The following is a 12,049-nucleotide window of genomic DNA, read 5'->3' as shown; positions in this document are numbered from 1 at the left end:
GGGAGCGGCCACTGCACTCCAGTCTGGGTGACAGAGTGAGACTCCAACTCAAAATAAATAAATAAATAAAATAAAATAAAAAAAAAATTATTAATTATTGTTTTGAGTCATGATCACACTGTTGCTCAGGTTGGAGTTCAGTGGCATGATCACAGCTCACTGCAGCCTCCAACTCCTGGGCTCAAGCGATCCTCCAGCCTCAGTCTCCCGAGTAGCTGGGACTACAGGTATACACCATTGCACCTGGCTAATTTTTTGATTTTTTGTAGAGATGAGGTCTTGCTATGTTGCCCAGGTTGGTCTCAAACTGCTGGGCTGAAGTGATCCTCCTGCCTCCACCTCCCAAAATGCTGGGATTATAGACGCGAGTCACCTTGCCTGGCCTAATTTTTATTTTTTTGTAGAGAAAGTGTCTCACTATGTTGCCCAGGCTGGTGTCAAAAACTCCTGACCTCAAGTGAGTCTCCCACCTCAGCCTCCCAAAGTGGTGGGATTATAAATGTGAATGACTGTGTCTGGGCTTCTCATTTTTAATACAGATGTTAAGAAAATTACAAATCCAAACACTGATAGCAGTAATGGAACATTCACTTGTGATTTAACAATCAAAACAGTTACAATGTAACAGTTTGCAACAAGAATTTCAAACCCTCCCTATAATACCTCTGACCATAGTTAGTTCAGCATGCTGTCAAACGGAACAGATGGGAAACTACTGAACTGTACACAATTTAGTGACTATGAGCGCTCAAGTGCTTTGCATTCAGAGGAGTAAAGTGCAATGAGGGATAGGGTGGCAATCTCATTACATAAAATAATTACTGTAATAAAGGAACTCACAATTAAAATCACTACACTTTAAAACCTATAACCTACAAATGAAATGAGTCTGTTTATTAGTATTGAAAATTAAGATGAAAAAGCTTCTCAACAGCAATCTGGTGAAGCAGAGCTGTGATGTTTACATTTAGCGAAACATACACATCTTACAAGATGCACCAGCAGCAGAATTAAGACCAGGGAGAGGATACTTACTGGTTCAGTGAGGGTGCTGTCCTTTTCCAAAAACTGCACGACACAGTACGCCAGCTAAACAGAAAAAGGAGAAAGAATGCTATTTCTACATGGAGACGCTGCTGTGCTGCTTCTGAGATCACTGTTTAACGCCTCCCCATGGCAAGACAAGGGTCTGTGGGACAAACACCTGAGGTGACTGAGTTGCCCCAGGGCGTGTCACCCCCCAGTGAGTATGGGCTCCGTCCAACAGGCCCCGCAGGAGGCCCTGAGTGGGACTCTCAGGAGGGACCCCAGGACTGATACTCAACAGATAATTCTTTCCCTATTAACTGGTGATAGATCAGGAAGTTAAAAAAAAAAAAAAATCAGCAAACAATCTTTTAGACTGACACCAGCACCAGATGAAGCAGTGTGATGGGGATTTTTCTTGTCTTCCTTTTGGAGATGATAATGATTAAGAAATCTAACAGCTGAGAAAAAAATTTAAAATCTAGCTCTGTCTTACATCTCTGAATGATTAATTCCTTTTATATGACACTTAATATGATACTCTGGTGGATGTAAAGCTAACTGCAATCAGAAAAAAAATAAATAAAATACCTCCCAGGAAGCTAGGGTCAGTGAACTCAGTGAAAGAATGTGCTTTTTATAATTTACCCTGTGCTGCAAACTCCTAAAGTGAGGTCCAGCGGAAAGAAGCCTGTATGTTCCCGAACCTACTATGGCGGGACTACTCTGAGCCAGAACCTGAAATGGCTAAAAGTGAACAAATACATCAACTGCAGTTGAAGGAGGTGTCTCCTAAATGAATCTTCAGTGTATTGCAATCAGCGTAGCTTGTCTACACACAAGAGTGAAGGAAAACCGAATCTAGGTAAATGCAGCCCACTAACCAGTTAGTGACCACTTACTGACCTATTTTTTGACTATAACTGCAGTTAAATTTCCAAAGTTTTAAAAGCCAGTTTTTTTTTTTCTTTAAACTTTTTCATAGGCCAATCATTGGCCATGTAGCTATAGGCATTTCTCTTTAAGGTCCTAAATTTCACATTACAGTATAGAAAACTTGCTGCTGAGAAGTCTTCCTTGACTTTTAGAGAGTTAGTTATCCCTTCTTCATGCTTAAAACTAACTTTAAAATTCTGTATTCTAGAACTTTTTCTAAATTTCTTAAAATGAACCTCTCTTTACCCCTTTATTCTTTAAATTATCACCAGAATATCGTTGCTGATGTCAATAATGTCCAATAAAAAAGAAAACCGGCTGGATTTACTATCTTGAGTTCAACCCTGTTTAAACGCCAGCAGCTGTGTTCCCCGGTGCTCCCCCACCACCTTACCTGAGGATGATAGACACTCAGAGATTTCACTTTGTGCAAAGGTAGTAACACCTTCAATAAGAAAATCTTGTGCTCTTCCTTTAGTGGTAAGGCAAATCCATTAATTATACTGTAAAAAGAAAGTTTATTTGGTTTGAATATTTATAAATTCCAGATTTTAAATATCTTGCTGTTTTTCTTTCAGTTTTTGTTTTCAGCATGAAAACCCTGCAGGCAAAATATATGTAGCTGGGCATGGTGGCACACACCTGTTGTCCCAGCTAATTGGGAGGCTGAGGAGGGAGGACTGCCTGAGCCCAGGATTTTGAGGCTGTCGTGTGCCATATCTGTACCTGTGAAATCCACTGCACAGCAGCCTGGGCAACATAGCGAGACCCCATCTCTAAAAAGTGTGTGTGTGTGTGTGTGTGTGTGTGTGTAGTTTAAGAAAAAAGATTACCAGCAAAAACGTAAAAAAATTCAATGCCTTACAGGAAGTATAGTTATATCTATCTTCGTAACTACAAGATAACTTTTAAATTTTGGGTCTGCAGGGTGTTGTTACCCAGAACAGCAGGAAGCTGGCTCAACATCAGGAGCTCCTGAGGGCAAAGTCTTTCTTCAACAAGGCCAAGAAGACCGGGCAGTTCAGGTGGGCCCCCCAGCTCCAGGAGTCCCCACACCCAGCATCTTTCCCTGGCTTCACCCATCTTTAGGAATTCTCACTTCCCTGAAGTAATGCAGGCTCATCATTCTAGGGCTGACAGAATCTGGAGTGTGCAGGATGGGTGTTGGCTGGAAATCAGTTAGAACTGTTCCCCTGTGCGGGGGGCCTACTGAGAGCCTCCAAATGAAGTTTTTGTCTCAAATATCAACTAGTTTATCTACTTTTTTTTGAGTCAGAGTCTTGCTTTGTCACCCAGGCTAGAGAGCAGGGCATACTCACGGCCACTGCTGGGCTCAGTGATCCTTCCACCTCAGACTTCCAAGGAGCTAGAACTACAGGCCATGCCACCATGCCTGGCTAATTTTTTGATTTTTATTGTAGGTGTGAGGTCTCACCAAGTTGCCTAGGTTGGTCTTGAACCCTTGGCAACCCACTCACCTTCACCTCTCAAAGTGCTGGGATTGTAGGTGTGAGCCCCCACGCCTAGCTCATGTGGTTTCATAATCTGCAAATGCAGGTGTGCGTTACTGAGCACCGCAGGAACAGACATGGCAGTTTCTACCTTGGTCCTGCATTGTTCACTCATCAGTGTCTGGCGAGACTGCAGGGAGGGCGAGCAAGGAATGGCCCATCAAGGATGGCATGTGCATTCTTGGGGGAAGCCCTCTTGGGAGAAGCCCTCAAGGCAAAGCCCTCTTCTGGAAGGATGAAAACCAGTGAGCCTGGGGTGGGAGCGCATAGAGGCCGTGTGTCCACCACATGGCAGGTCGCACAGAGCACTTATACAGCTCACCTATCCCTGCGTCAGCCTAGGGAGGAATCTCATTATTTTCCCCATCTTACAGACATAATGTGCCCAAAGCCATACAACTAGTAAGGACATCCTCTCAACTGCTCACTACACTGTACTGAGAGGGTCAGAAGTCCGGCTGAGTTTGTCAAAACAAATCAAAGCAGAATTCACAACGAGGACTAACATTTTTTCAGTTACATCTAAAATGGCAAGAACTGCTGGGCAGGACCAGACCCACTAGATAACAATAGCATTCCGTGAGAAAAGGTTCTTGTGTTCAGATTCTGAGGGAATCACTAGATTCAATACCAGCACTGGGCTTCTTCCCTGCAGGTGTCCTGAGAACCCTGAGCTGTGAATATACTCTGAATCCTTAGAAAGGCGTAGAGGAGCACTTCCAAGGTTGTTTGCCATTGAACCCTAAGGAACTCTGGGAAACAGTGGTTTAGGAGGTCTAATATACAAGCCACAGGTTATCCGCTTAAAAAAGACATTAAGTACAAACTTTACTCAGATTAAGACGGTGAAAGTTTTGAACTGTTAATTAGTTTCAGGCATACAATGAAAACAACCTATACAATCAAAGCAATTTAAAATACTAGCATTTACTCAATACCCCAAGTGTACAATCTATTCCTCTCATAAGCTTCTAATATAAAACTTCTTGTGTAACTATTTTTGACATTGTTCTTGAGGAAATAATTGGAATTGTGTTTCCATGTAATGGTACTGAGGTATATGAAGGAGAATCTACATATGGAACTGTAAAAACGGGAGACATTTGTCATTTGGCAAGTTCTACTCTAAGAGTTCACCAATCCCTTCCTTAAAAGAAACTGGATTTACATTCTTTTAGAGAATAGTTTAAACTGCCTTGCTGATGGAGGGGGCGCAACTGAGCTCAGTAAATGGAACCCTCTGGCATAAATCCCATCTCCACCATTTGCTCCCCATAATACAGAGACTTACCTTCCCAGTATTTCCAGTAATTCTGCTATGCCATTGTGATGCTCTGTTTCATAAATAAACCTAGAAAAAACAATTTGTCAATTAGAATTAGATGCTGAAATAGCAGCTGGAAAGACTAAAGTTCCCCGAAAAAGAAAACAAGGTTTGTAGGAGAAAAGCCCTGGAGCCAGGCTGCACAAGCTCATCTATCTGTGAAAACCAAAGCCCTTCAGGGACCAGACATTTCTCAAGGCCTTGAGGGCAGAGAGCTCAATCTTGCACACATTCTTTCAATATTTTACTTTGAAAAATTTCAAGCATGAAGAAAAGTTGAAAGAATTCTACAGTGAACACCTGTATTTCTCCCATGCAGATCTGACTGTGAACAATCTGCTTTATTTGCTTGACCCCATGGCCATGCCTAGCTGCCATTCCTCTACCATCCGTTCACCCATCTTTTATTTTTGCTGCATTTCAAGTTGACGTCTTAATTTTAAAGCTTGCAATATTTAGCTCTGTCCCTGCAAGTGATTCCTGAACCTTTGAAACTACCTGGCCTCCTTGCCCACTGACGCCCCACACATCCTCCTCACTGCCTCAGTGCAATCTTTCGGGAACACCAGTCAGCCGTAGTCCCAGCTCCCCTTCTCTAAAAAGCCTCTGTCCAGTGTGCCCACTGTGCTGCTTCTGGGGGAGCTCCTGGATCATGTATGCCCCGTGCCAGCCTGTTTCCGCCAGACAGGAGCATTATGAAGACAGGGACAAGGACTTCTTGTTGCCATGCTCCCAAGATTGAAGCCTAGCATCTGTTTGATGCCTAAAACACATCTGTTGAATAAACTGGGGACAAAGAGAAGGAACAGGAAATGTCAGGGAACAGGAAAATGTTCCTGTGCAAAAGGGTTCTCACAGGGCTCTGAACCCACACACGCAGAGCATTCTCAGGCAGAGGGGGTCTGTCAGAGGTTCCTGCCTGTGAGAGGAAAGCCGTTTGTTTAGAGACAGTTATATGCCAAAAATAAGTTTGCCAAGATTAAAAAATTTGACTGAAATTTCATCGCCTTTGTTTGAAACAAATAAAATAGTGAACTTAAGGTAAAGAAGAGGCCAGACACCCACAGGTGTGAAGTACGCTGAAGAACGGGTCTTCCCATTTCTGTATTCCCAAAGGATTGGAATTCACTGAGGGGCTCGTGCTCAAGTTAGGTCCCAGGGGAGGATTTTAACAGATTTAAAAAATGGGAGCGTGGAGAGGAAAATAACTCATTTGGCCAGAACATAGGTCTGTGACACAGAGCAATGGGGTGGGAAGGTGGGAAAGATGCATGGAGACTGGAAGGCGAGCTCAGGCAAACTGTGAGGCACAGGCACAGGAAGCAGTCAATGAGCAGCGAGCAGAAGCATGAAGATGAATTTGGCCCGATCTCGAGGTAGAGGTGCTACCAGGACAGAACCTGGCACCCTGGGTGACAAGAGCGATAGTGGTGTGAGGACAGAAAATGAAAAGTGCTCTCACGGGGCCTCCTAGAGCCTGCACCTGGCCTGAGAGCTTGGAGCTGCGACTGCTTGGAAGCAGGCCTCTTAGCATCTACACTGGGAAGTGCTGCAGTACATGAAAATCCCTCATTCCTCTCACAGGCAACTGGGAGAGCTGTGTGGTGAGCAGGTCACGTGAGGCTCCCAAAGAGCCTGGGCGGGCAGCTGGGGGGGGCCCTCAAAGACATGGCCTGCACCCCTGGGGTTCCACTTCCTATCTGTTTCCACAGCTTCAAAATTTAAGTAAGCATGGCTTTCAGCTATGGACTATTTTGTCTTCCTAAGTCAACAGTACTACATTCTTATCGATAAATTCTTAATTCCTAATACTTTAGCCTGATTTGAAGGAGGTATGAGAAAGGGAAAATAAGGATTGGGTTCTTCTCCCCTTTTCCAGAGGAAGATAGAACGGAAGGTGCAAATGGGATGGAAGCCACACAGGGCTGCTCACTCTTCAGCAGAAAGAGAAACAGTCCCTCTAAAAACTGAGCTGGGACCTGCTGAGCACAGAAGTCTCCAGAATGGATGTCCTCAATTCTTTTTCTCCCTGTGTGATGTGTTCTGAGCTGCATGAGAAGAGGTGGAATCTATTTCCTCTCCCTTTGAACCTGAGCTGACCTTGTGACCTGATCTATGACAAAGGGCAGAAGTCACCCTGTATCAGTTCCAGACCAAATCTTTAAGGGACTAGCAGCCTCTGCTCCTTCCCTGTTGGAGGCAGCTGTGACCTGTAGGCCAGAGGCCCCATGCTGTGGGGAAGCCCGAGCACGTCACAGGAGGCCACGTGGAGAGACAGATGCTCAGCAGTCCCTGTTCTTCCAGCCACCCCAGCTGAAGCCCCAGATGTGAGCAGAGACGAGCCCCAGCACACACCACACAGAGCAGAACTGTCCAGCTGAGCCCAGTTCAGGTGACAGAACCGTGAGGGATGGCAGACTGTGGCTGACTGAAGCTACAGAGTCGTGGGGCGGCTAGGTAGGGAACAGAGAGGAACCGCTGTGCCACCCTGTTCACTGAGCCTTCAGGTGCCACTGTTTGCCAGAGTGGGCACCACAGGTTGTCTATAGCACTGGTTAACACACATGTATGAAAAGCTAACTAGAATGGGAAACCAAAAAAACAAAGCACATTTTCAATAAGTTGAATCAAATCTTTTCAAAATATTTGTGCTTACAAGATATAGCTAGACTACATAGAACTCAGATGAACTAAATACATCTCTCAAGATCTTTCTTCTTATTTTTTTCTCAAATAGAGTGAGGAGGAGTGGTATTGACAATGAGGACTCAAACCAATTATGGAATCTAAATAATATGTTTGGTTTTGATTACATATATTAAGATACTTAAAGAAAAGATTACTCACACACAGATACACACACACAAACACTACCCTTTAGCGAGAACCAAACTAAATTATGTGTAAATATAGACTGGGTGCAGTGGCTCATATCTATAATCCCAGCACTTTGGGAAGCTGAGGCAGGAGGACTGCTTTGAAGCCAGGAGTTCAAGACTGCAGTGAGTCAAGATCAAGCCATTGTATTCTAGCCTGGGTGACGGAGCAAGACTTTGCCTCTTAAAAAACAAATTATGTGTAATAATTTTTGAATAATAATCTATTTAAGTATGTCAGTTATTTAGTCTTTGAGGTATGAAACGTTTGCTACTTCTTTAATGGGGTGTTTAATAGATTTGTGACTTAGCTATCTGAATAAAACCTACTAATGTGAAAACATAAACACTTTAGGCAGAGCTTTAAATTTAGGCCAAAATTACTAGAGTTTAAATTGCACCTGTTCTACACTGTTTTAACAATGTTTACTATATTTTGATGGATAAGTACATCAGTCAAATAATAACAGTGTTTAAAAAGGGAATGTACTGAGAAACGTAAAATGCAAACATAACATTTAGGAAAATGACATCATTCCCCGATTATAGTTAATGTGCCAGGTCTGGACTGTGTCCAGCCCAGGGATCCATTATATAAAGGGTATATGAGGGGCTTGGAAGGATTCCAAAGGAAAGCCACATACGAAACAAAAGGGACTTACACCGAATTGCCCTGTCAGGTGTGAGGACAGGGAGGGGACAGGCCCTAGTGACCCTAGAGAAGCAGGGCTGAGAGCAACCACAGGGCTGCACCTCAGGCTGGCACAGGATGAGAGGAGCTGGGGCTGGGATTCCGGGGGGGGGCGGCTATGGGGTTCATTTGCTGCCCATCCGTCTGTCTCAGTCAGTCTTTTTCTGTTCCCTTGCTTGGTCATCGTGACTAAGAAAGGACTCCCAGGCCTGTGTTTGCAGTGGCTGACACGCAGCCCCTCCTCCAGGTGATGGCCTAGCTTCAGTCTCACTCTAGCCCTATAGTGAGGCTGTACAAGGTCTACCACGTTCTCATCTCACAGAGCGATGCCATCACACTGTCTCCATCACTGCTAGGATCTGTCACTACCTCGTGCTGTCCTGGAGTCAGGTGCCTTAGAGGCAAGCTGACCTAAGAAGCCAAAATCTATAGAAGAAACTGCTCATTTAGTAAGCTTTCCAGGAACAAATAAGAAATGACAGGAATCACTTCCTCCACTGGTATTTATGTGGTTCCATTGTGTGCTGGGCATGAAGCTGCCACTGGGGCTGCCCCTGTGGGAGATCAGCCCTGTACACCAAGTTAGGCAGGCTTGCTGGTGAGGGGAAGGTTCAAGTCTAGAAGGCTGAGGGAAAGGCTGGTGGGAAAGAACATCCCAAGTGTATCTCACACCAGCTGCAAAGCCTTGTCACGGAACGGAGCCCAGAATTAAGCAGAGGCAGCCCAGCAGGAAGGCCACCGTGGGCTTTGACAGGTCGTTCATGACTGCTCACTGTGGTCTTGCAGGCCCAGAACCTGCCTGATACTGGAAGTTGTCTTCCTCCACCTGCCGCTTTGAGCAGGGCATCCTCTCCCTGCTGCAGAGCAGGAGGCTCCAAACCCCTGATCTAGGTTCACAGGTACGAGATTTTCTAAAGACTGACCAATCACTCCTCACCCCTGCCTCCTTTCACTGAGACTGATCGGGGAGCGACGCAGTGATGTACAGGTGGAAAGAAAAAGTTGGTTTGGCCAGATCAGTTCGTCCGCATTTCTGGTCAACTGTGCATTTCAGTACGATTGAAACCAAGGAGGGAGGCGTGGGAGGCACTGGGGGAGCATAAGCTGGGGTTCACCTGCCCATGACAAACAGGTGCTGGAAACATCCCCAAGTCCTTAATCCGCAGTCAGAGGAAAGACGGAGTGGGAGCATCAGGGGACAATGAACATCACCACGAGCAAAGTAAATGGCATCCATACATGGACTTACCTATAAAATATATTATTTATCTGTTTTCTGATGTAAGCTCTCAAGCCTAAGAATTTCCCATAGATTCTGTGGAGGGTGGTTTTAAGAAAATCTCTCTCCCGAGGATCCTCACTGTCAAAGAGCTCTAAAAGCTTCGAGAAGAAAAAGACACTTAGTGACTTGGTGTTATCACTCTGCAGGTTAGGACTTTTGTAGTGTCGGCTAATTTTACCTTACCTGCAATACAAACTTCTGATCAATATATTTCTTCGCTATATTAGGTTGGAAATCTGGAGACTCTAAAAATCTTAAGAAAAATTCATAAACAAGCTAGGAAGGAAAAACAACAATAAGTCAAATAATATGGTATTGTATTAAATGGAGATTAAATTACCTACCCCGTGAGCTCAATCTTTATTTGCCTGCAAATATTAGTCTTTTAAAGCTACATATCTAAAGAATTAGTGCTAAACTACATGGATTAATTTAATTATAATTGGTGATAGCAATTATTTTATTTAATAAGATCCACAGACTATACTCTTGAATACTATTTAAACAAAATGACCCAATGGCTGTTGTCACCATTGTTTAAATGACACTGCTCAGAGACCACGGGGCACAAATGCCACAAACCAGGCCACAGCCAAACTCCAGGATGGGATCTGCACCTATCACCTACAAAAGGCCTTTAGATGCACACTGAGCTGCAGTTTCCCAGCAGGGACGGTTCTTCTTGACCATGCGCCGGGTGGGTCAGCCTGGTCTGCCTGTTGGGAGTTCCGTATCAGAAGAAGATGCTGTGCATGGGATGTCTGGCTACCAAGCTACCCCTCTTCCCACTGCCCCCTCTCCCCCGTCGGTTCTCCCAGCCCTTCCCAACATGGTCGGCCCCACCCTTCCATCAGCACATGCTCTGCTCACAAGGGCCTTGGCGCCTCCTCCCTAAGTACCCTTCCACCTTACAAATGCACTGGAAAAAGGCAGTGTCAGCACAGGAGCCTGGGGACCCAGTGGGTACACATTAAAGCTCAGCACTGAAAACTGGGAAAGCTTCTGCCTGAGTCCTCTGAATCCAATGGCTATTGAAGTGGTCATTTCCATGGAAAACATACTGACAATTCTACATCTTTGTCACTTGTGTAAAGTGTCCAAACTAACACACACAGATGAACTTTCCTCTGTTCTGCTGAAACACTTTTGTTGTATTTACAGGTTGTGTGTGGACTATGTTACCGAGGATGAGAGATCCCTCTTCCGCGCCTACTCAGTGAAGCCCAGGCACGTGTCCACGCGCAGCATGCCCTCTGGATCTGGGACCCCTCAGAGCTCAGTACCTGTAGATGAGGCCAGGCTGCTTCTAACGTTGGTTCGTCTTCCTCTGGGTCAAATTCTGCTCCCGTGGGATTGGAGGAAGGTGGTAATGTTCGAAACATGTTAACTGCAAACTAAAATTCACATGTTCTGTAATTACAACCAGGACAATGCAAGCATTTACAGAGAACAGTTTAAAAAGTCTTAGGTAATTCTAATGATGTCTGCTTTCATGGTGCTGTGGCAGCTCCTAGTTCTCTAGCCTCAGAAGCCACAGAGGTCCCCAGAGACAGCCTGGGTCAAAACTGCAGCAGGAAGTAGCATGCTTTGGACAGGTGACCACTGGAGACATTTTGACACTTAACTGTCAAACTTTAAAAGACAACCAACACCAAAAATACTGATGGTGTGATGCTGACTTCTGAGGTCTCATGACAATCTAGTGGGTGAAAAAGCAAGGAGAATGGTCACAGTGGCAGTAAGAACAGGGTGACATCATGGAGGCCACAGCAGAGCGAAAACAACTGCAATTGTGAGAAAATGGCAAGTGCTGCATAGAACTGGATGACCCGTGTCACAATGGTACCGACGTCCTTTGCAATCAGCAATGATGAGAAAAGCAACAGTAAGAAGCAGGTGACGTCTGAGTGGGCGGATAGCATCATTTCAGGGAGAGGACTGTTCATGAGTACAGAGAAAACTGTCAGGGGATGCCGCTGTGTGTCTGTGCACCGGCAGTGACATTTCTCTCAGTGTTTGGGCTTGCATAACATACACCAACAGATCAGTGACACAAAAAAAGAAAGTTCAGTGCTTCCAGGTCATCAGTTTGTAATCGAGTTTCCTTTTGCACTAAGTCTAAATATTGAATGTTGGAACCCATCACATGCAGTTGACAGACCTGGGCTCAAGCAATTCTCCTGCTACAGCCTCTTCCCAAAGTGCTGAGACCACAGGCATGAGGTACCGTGCCCGGCCTTCTTTACTATACTGACGCTGAACTCTGCGTCACTTTTCAAGAAGTCATCTGCTATAAGGGCCTGAGCATCAAACATTCTTTGTCGCTGTAAAGAGGAAGTACAACGGGACAGAGAGATAGGACAGGAATGAAAGGATAAAAAGAGGGGCATGAAAGGATTCACT

The 12,049-nt window shown here is 44.9% G+C and overlaps 1 protein-coding gene across 7 annotated transcripts in view; it reads right to left on the bottom strand.

Annotated features, from left to right (window-relative positions):
* The window catches only part of PPP2R5C (protein phosphatase 2 regulatory subunit B'gamma), a 158,551-nt gene that overhangs the window by 32,193 nt on the left and 114,309 nt on the right, over positions 1-12,049 (bottom strand). For all 7 annotated transcript variants that reach the window (XM_021715565.1, XM_008064075.1, XM_008064077.2 and 4 more), the window contains 6 exons: positions 10,930-11,040; positions 9,830-9,922; positions 9,614-9,744; positions 4,765-4,824; positions 2,357-2,465; positions 1,036-1,089 (listed from right to left, as the gene is read on the bottom strand). In XM_021715565.1, coding sequence (XP_021571240.1) covers positions 1,036-1,089; positions 2,357-2,465; positions 4,765-4,824; positions 9,614-9,744; positions 9,830-9,922; positions 10,930-11,040 — 558 coding nt within the window. The remainder of the gene's footprint in view (positions 1-1,035; positions 1,090-2,356; positions 2,466-4,764; positions 4,825-9,613; positions 9,745-9,829; positions 9,923-10,929; positions 11,041-12,049) is intronic.

This window comes from Carlito syrichta, unplaced genomic scaffold, assembly GCF_000164805.1.
Source record: "Carlito syrichta isolate Samal-C Ts95f unplaced genomic scaffold, Tarsius_syrichta-2.0.1 Scaffold307187, whole genome shotgun sequence".
Taxonomy (NCBI): domain Eukaryota; kingdom Metazoa; phylum Chordata; class Mammalia; order Primates; family Tarsiidae; genus Carlito; species Carlito syrichta.
This window is presented reverse-complemented; position numbering and strand designations above follow the sequence as displayed.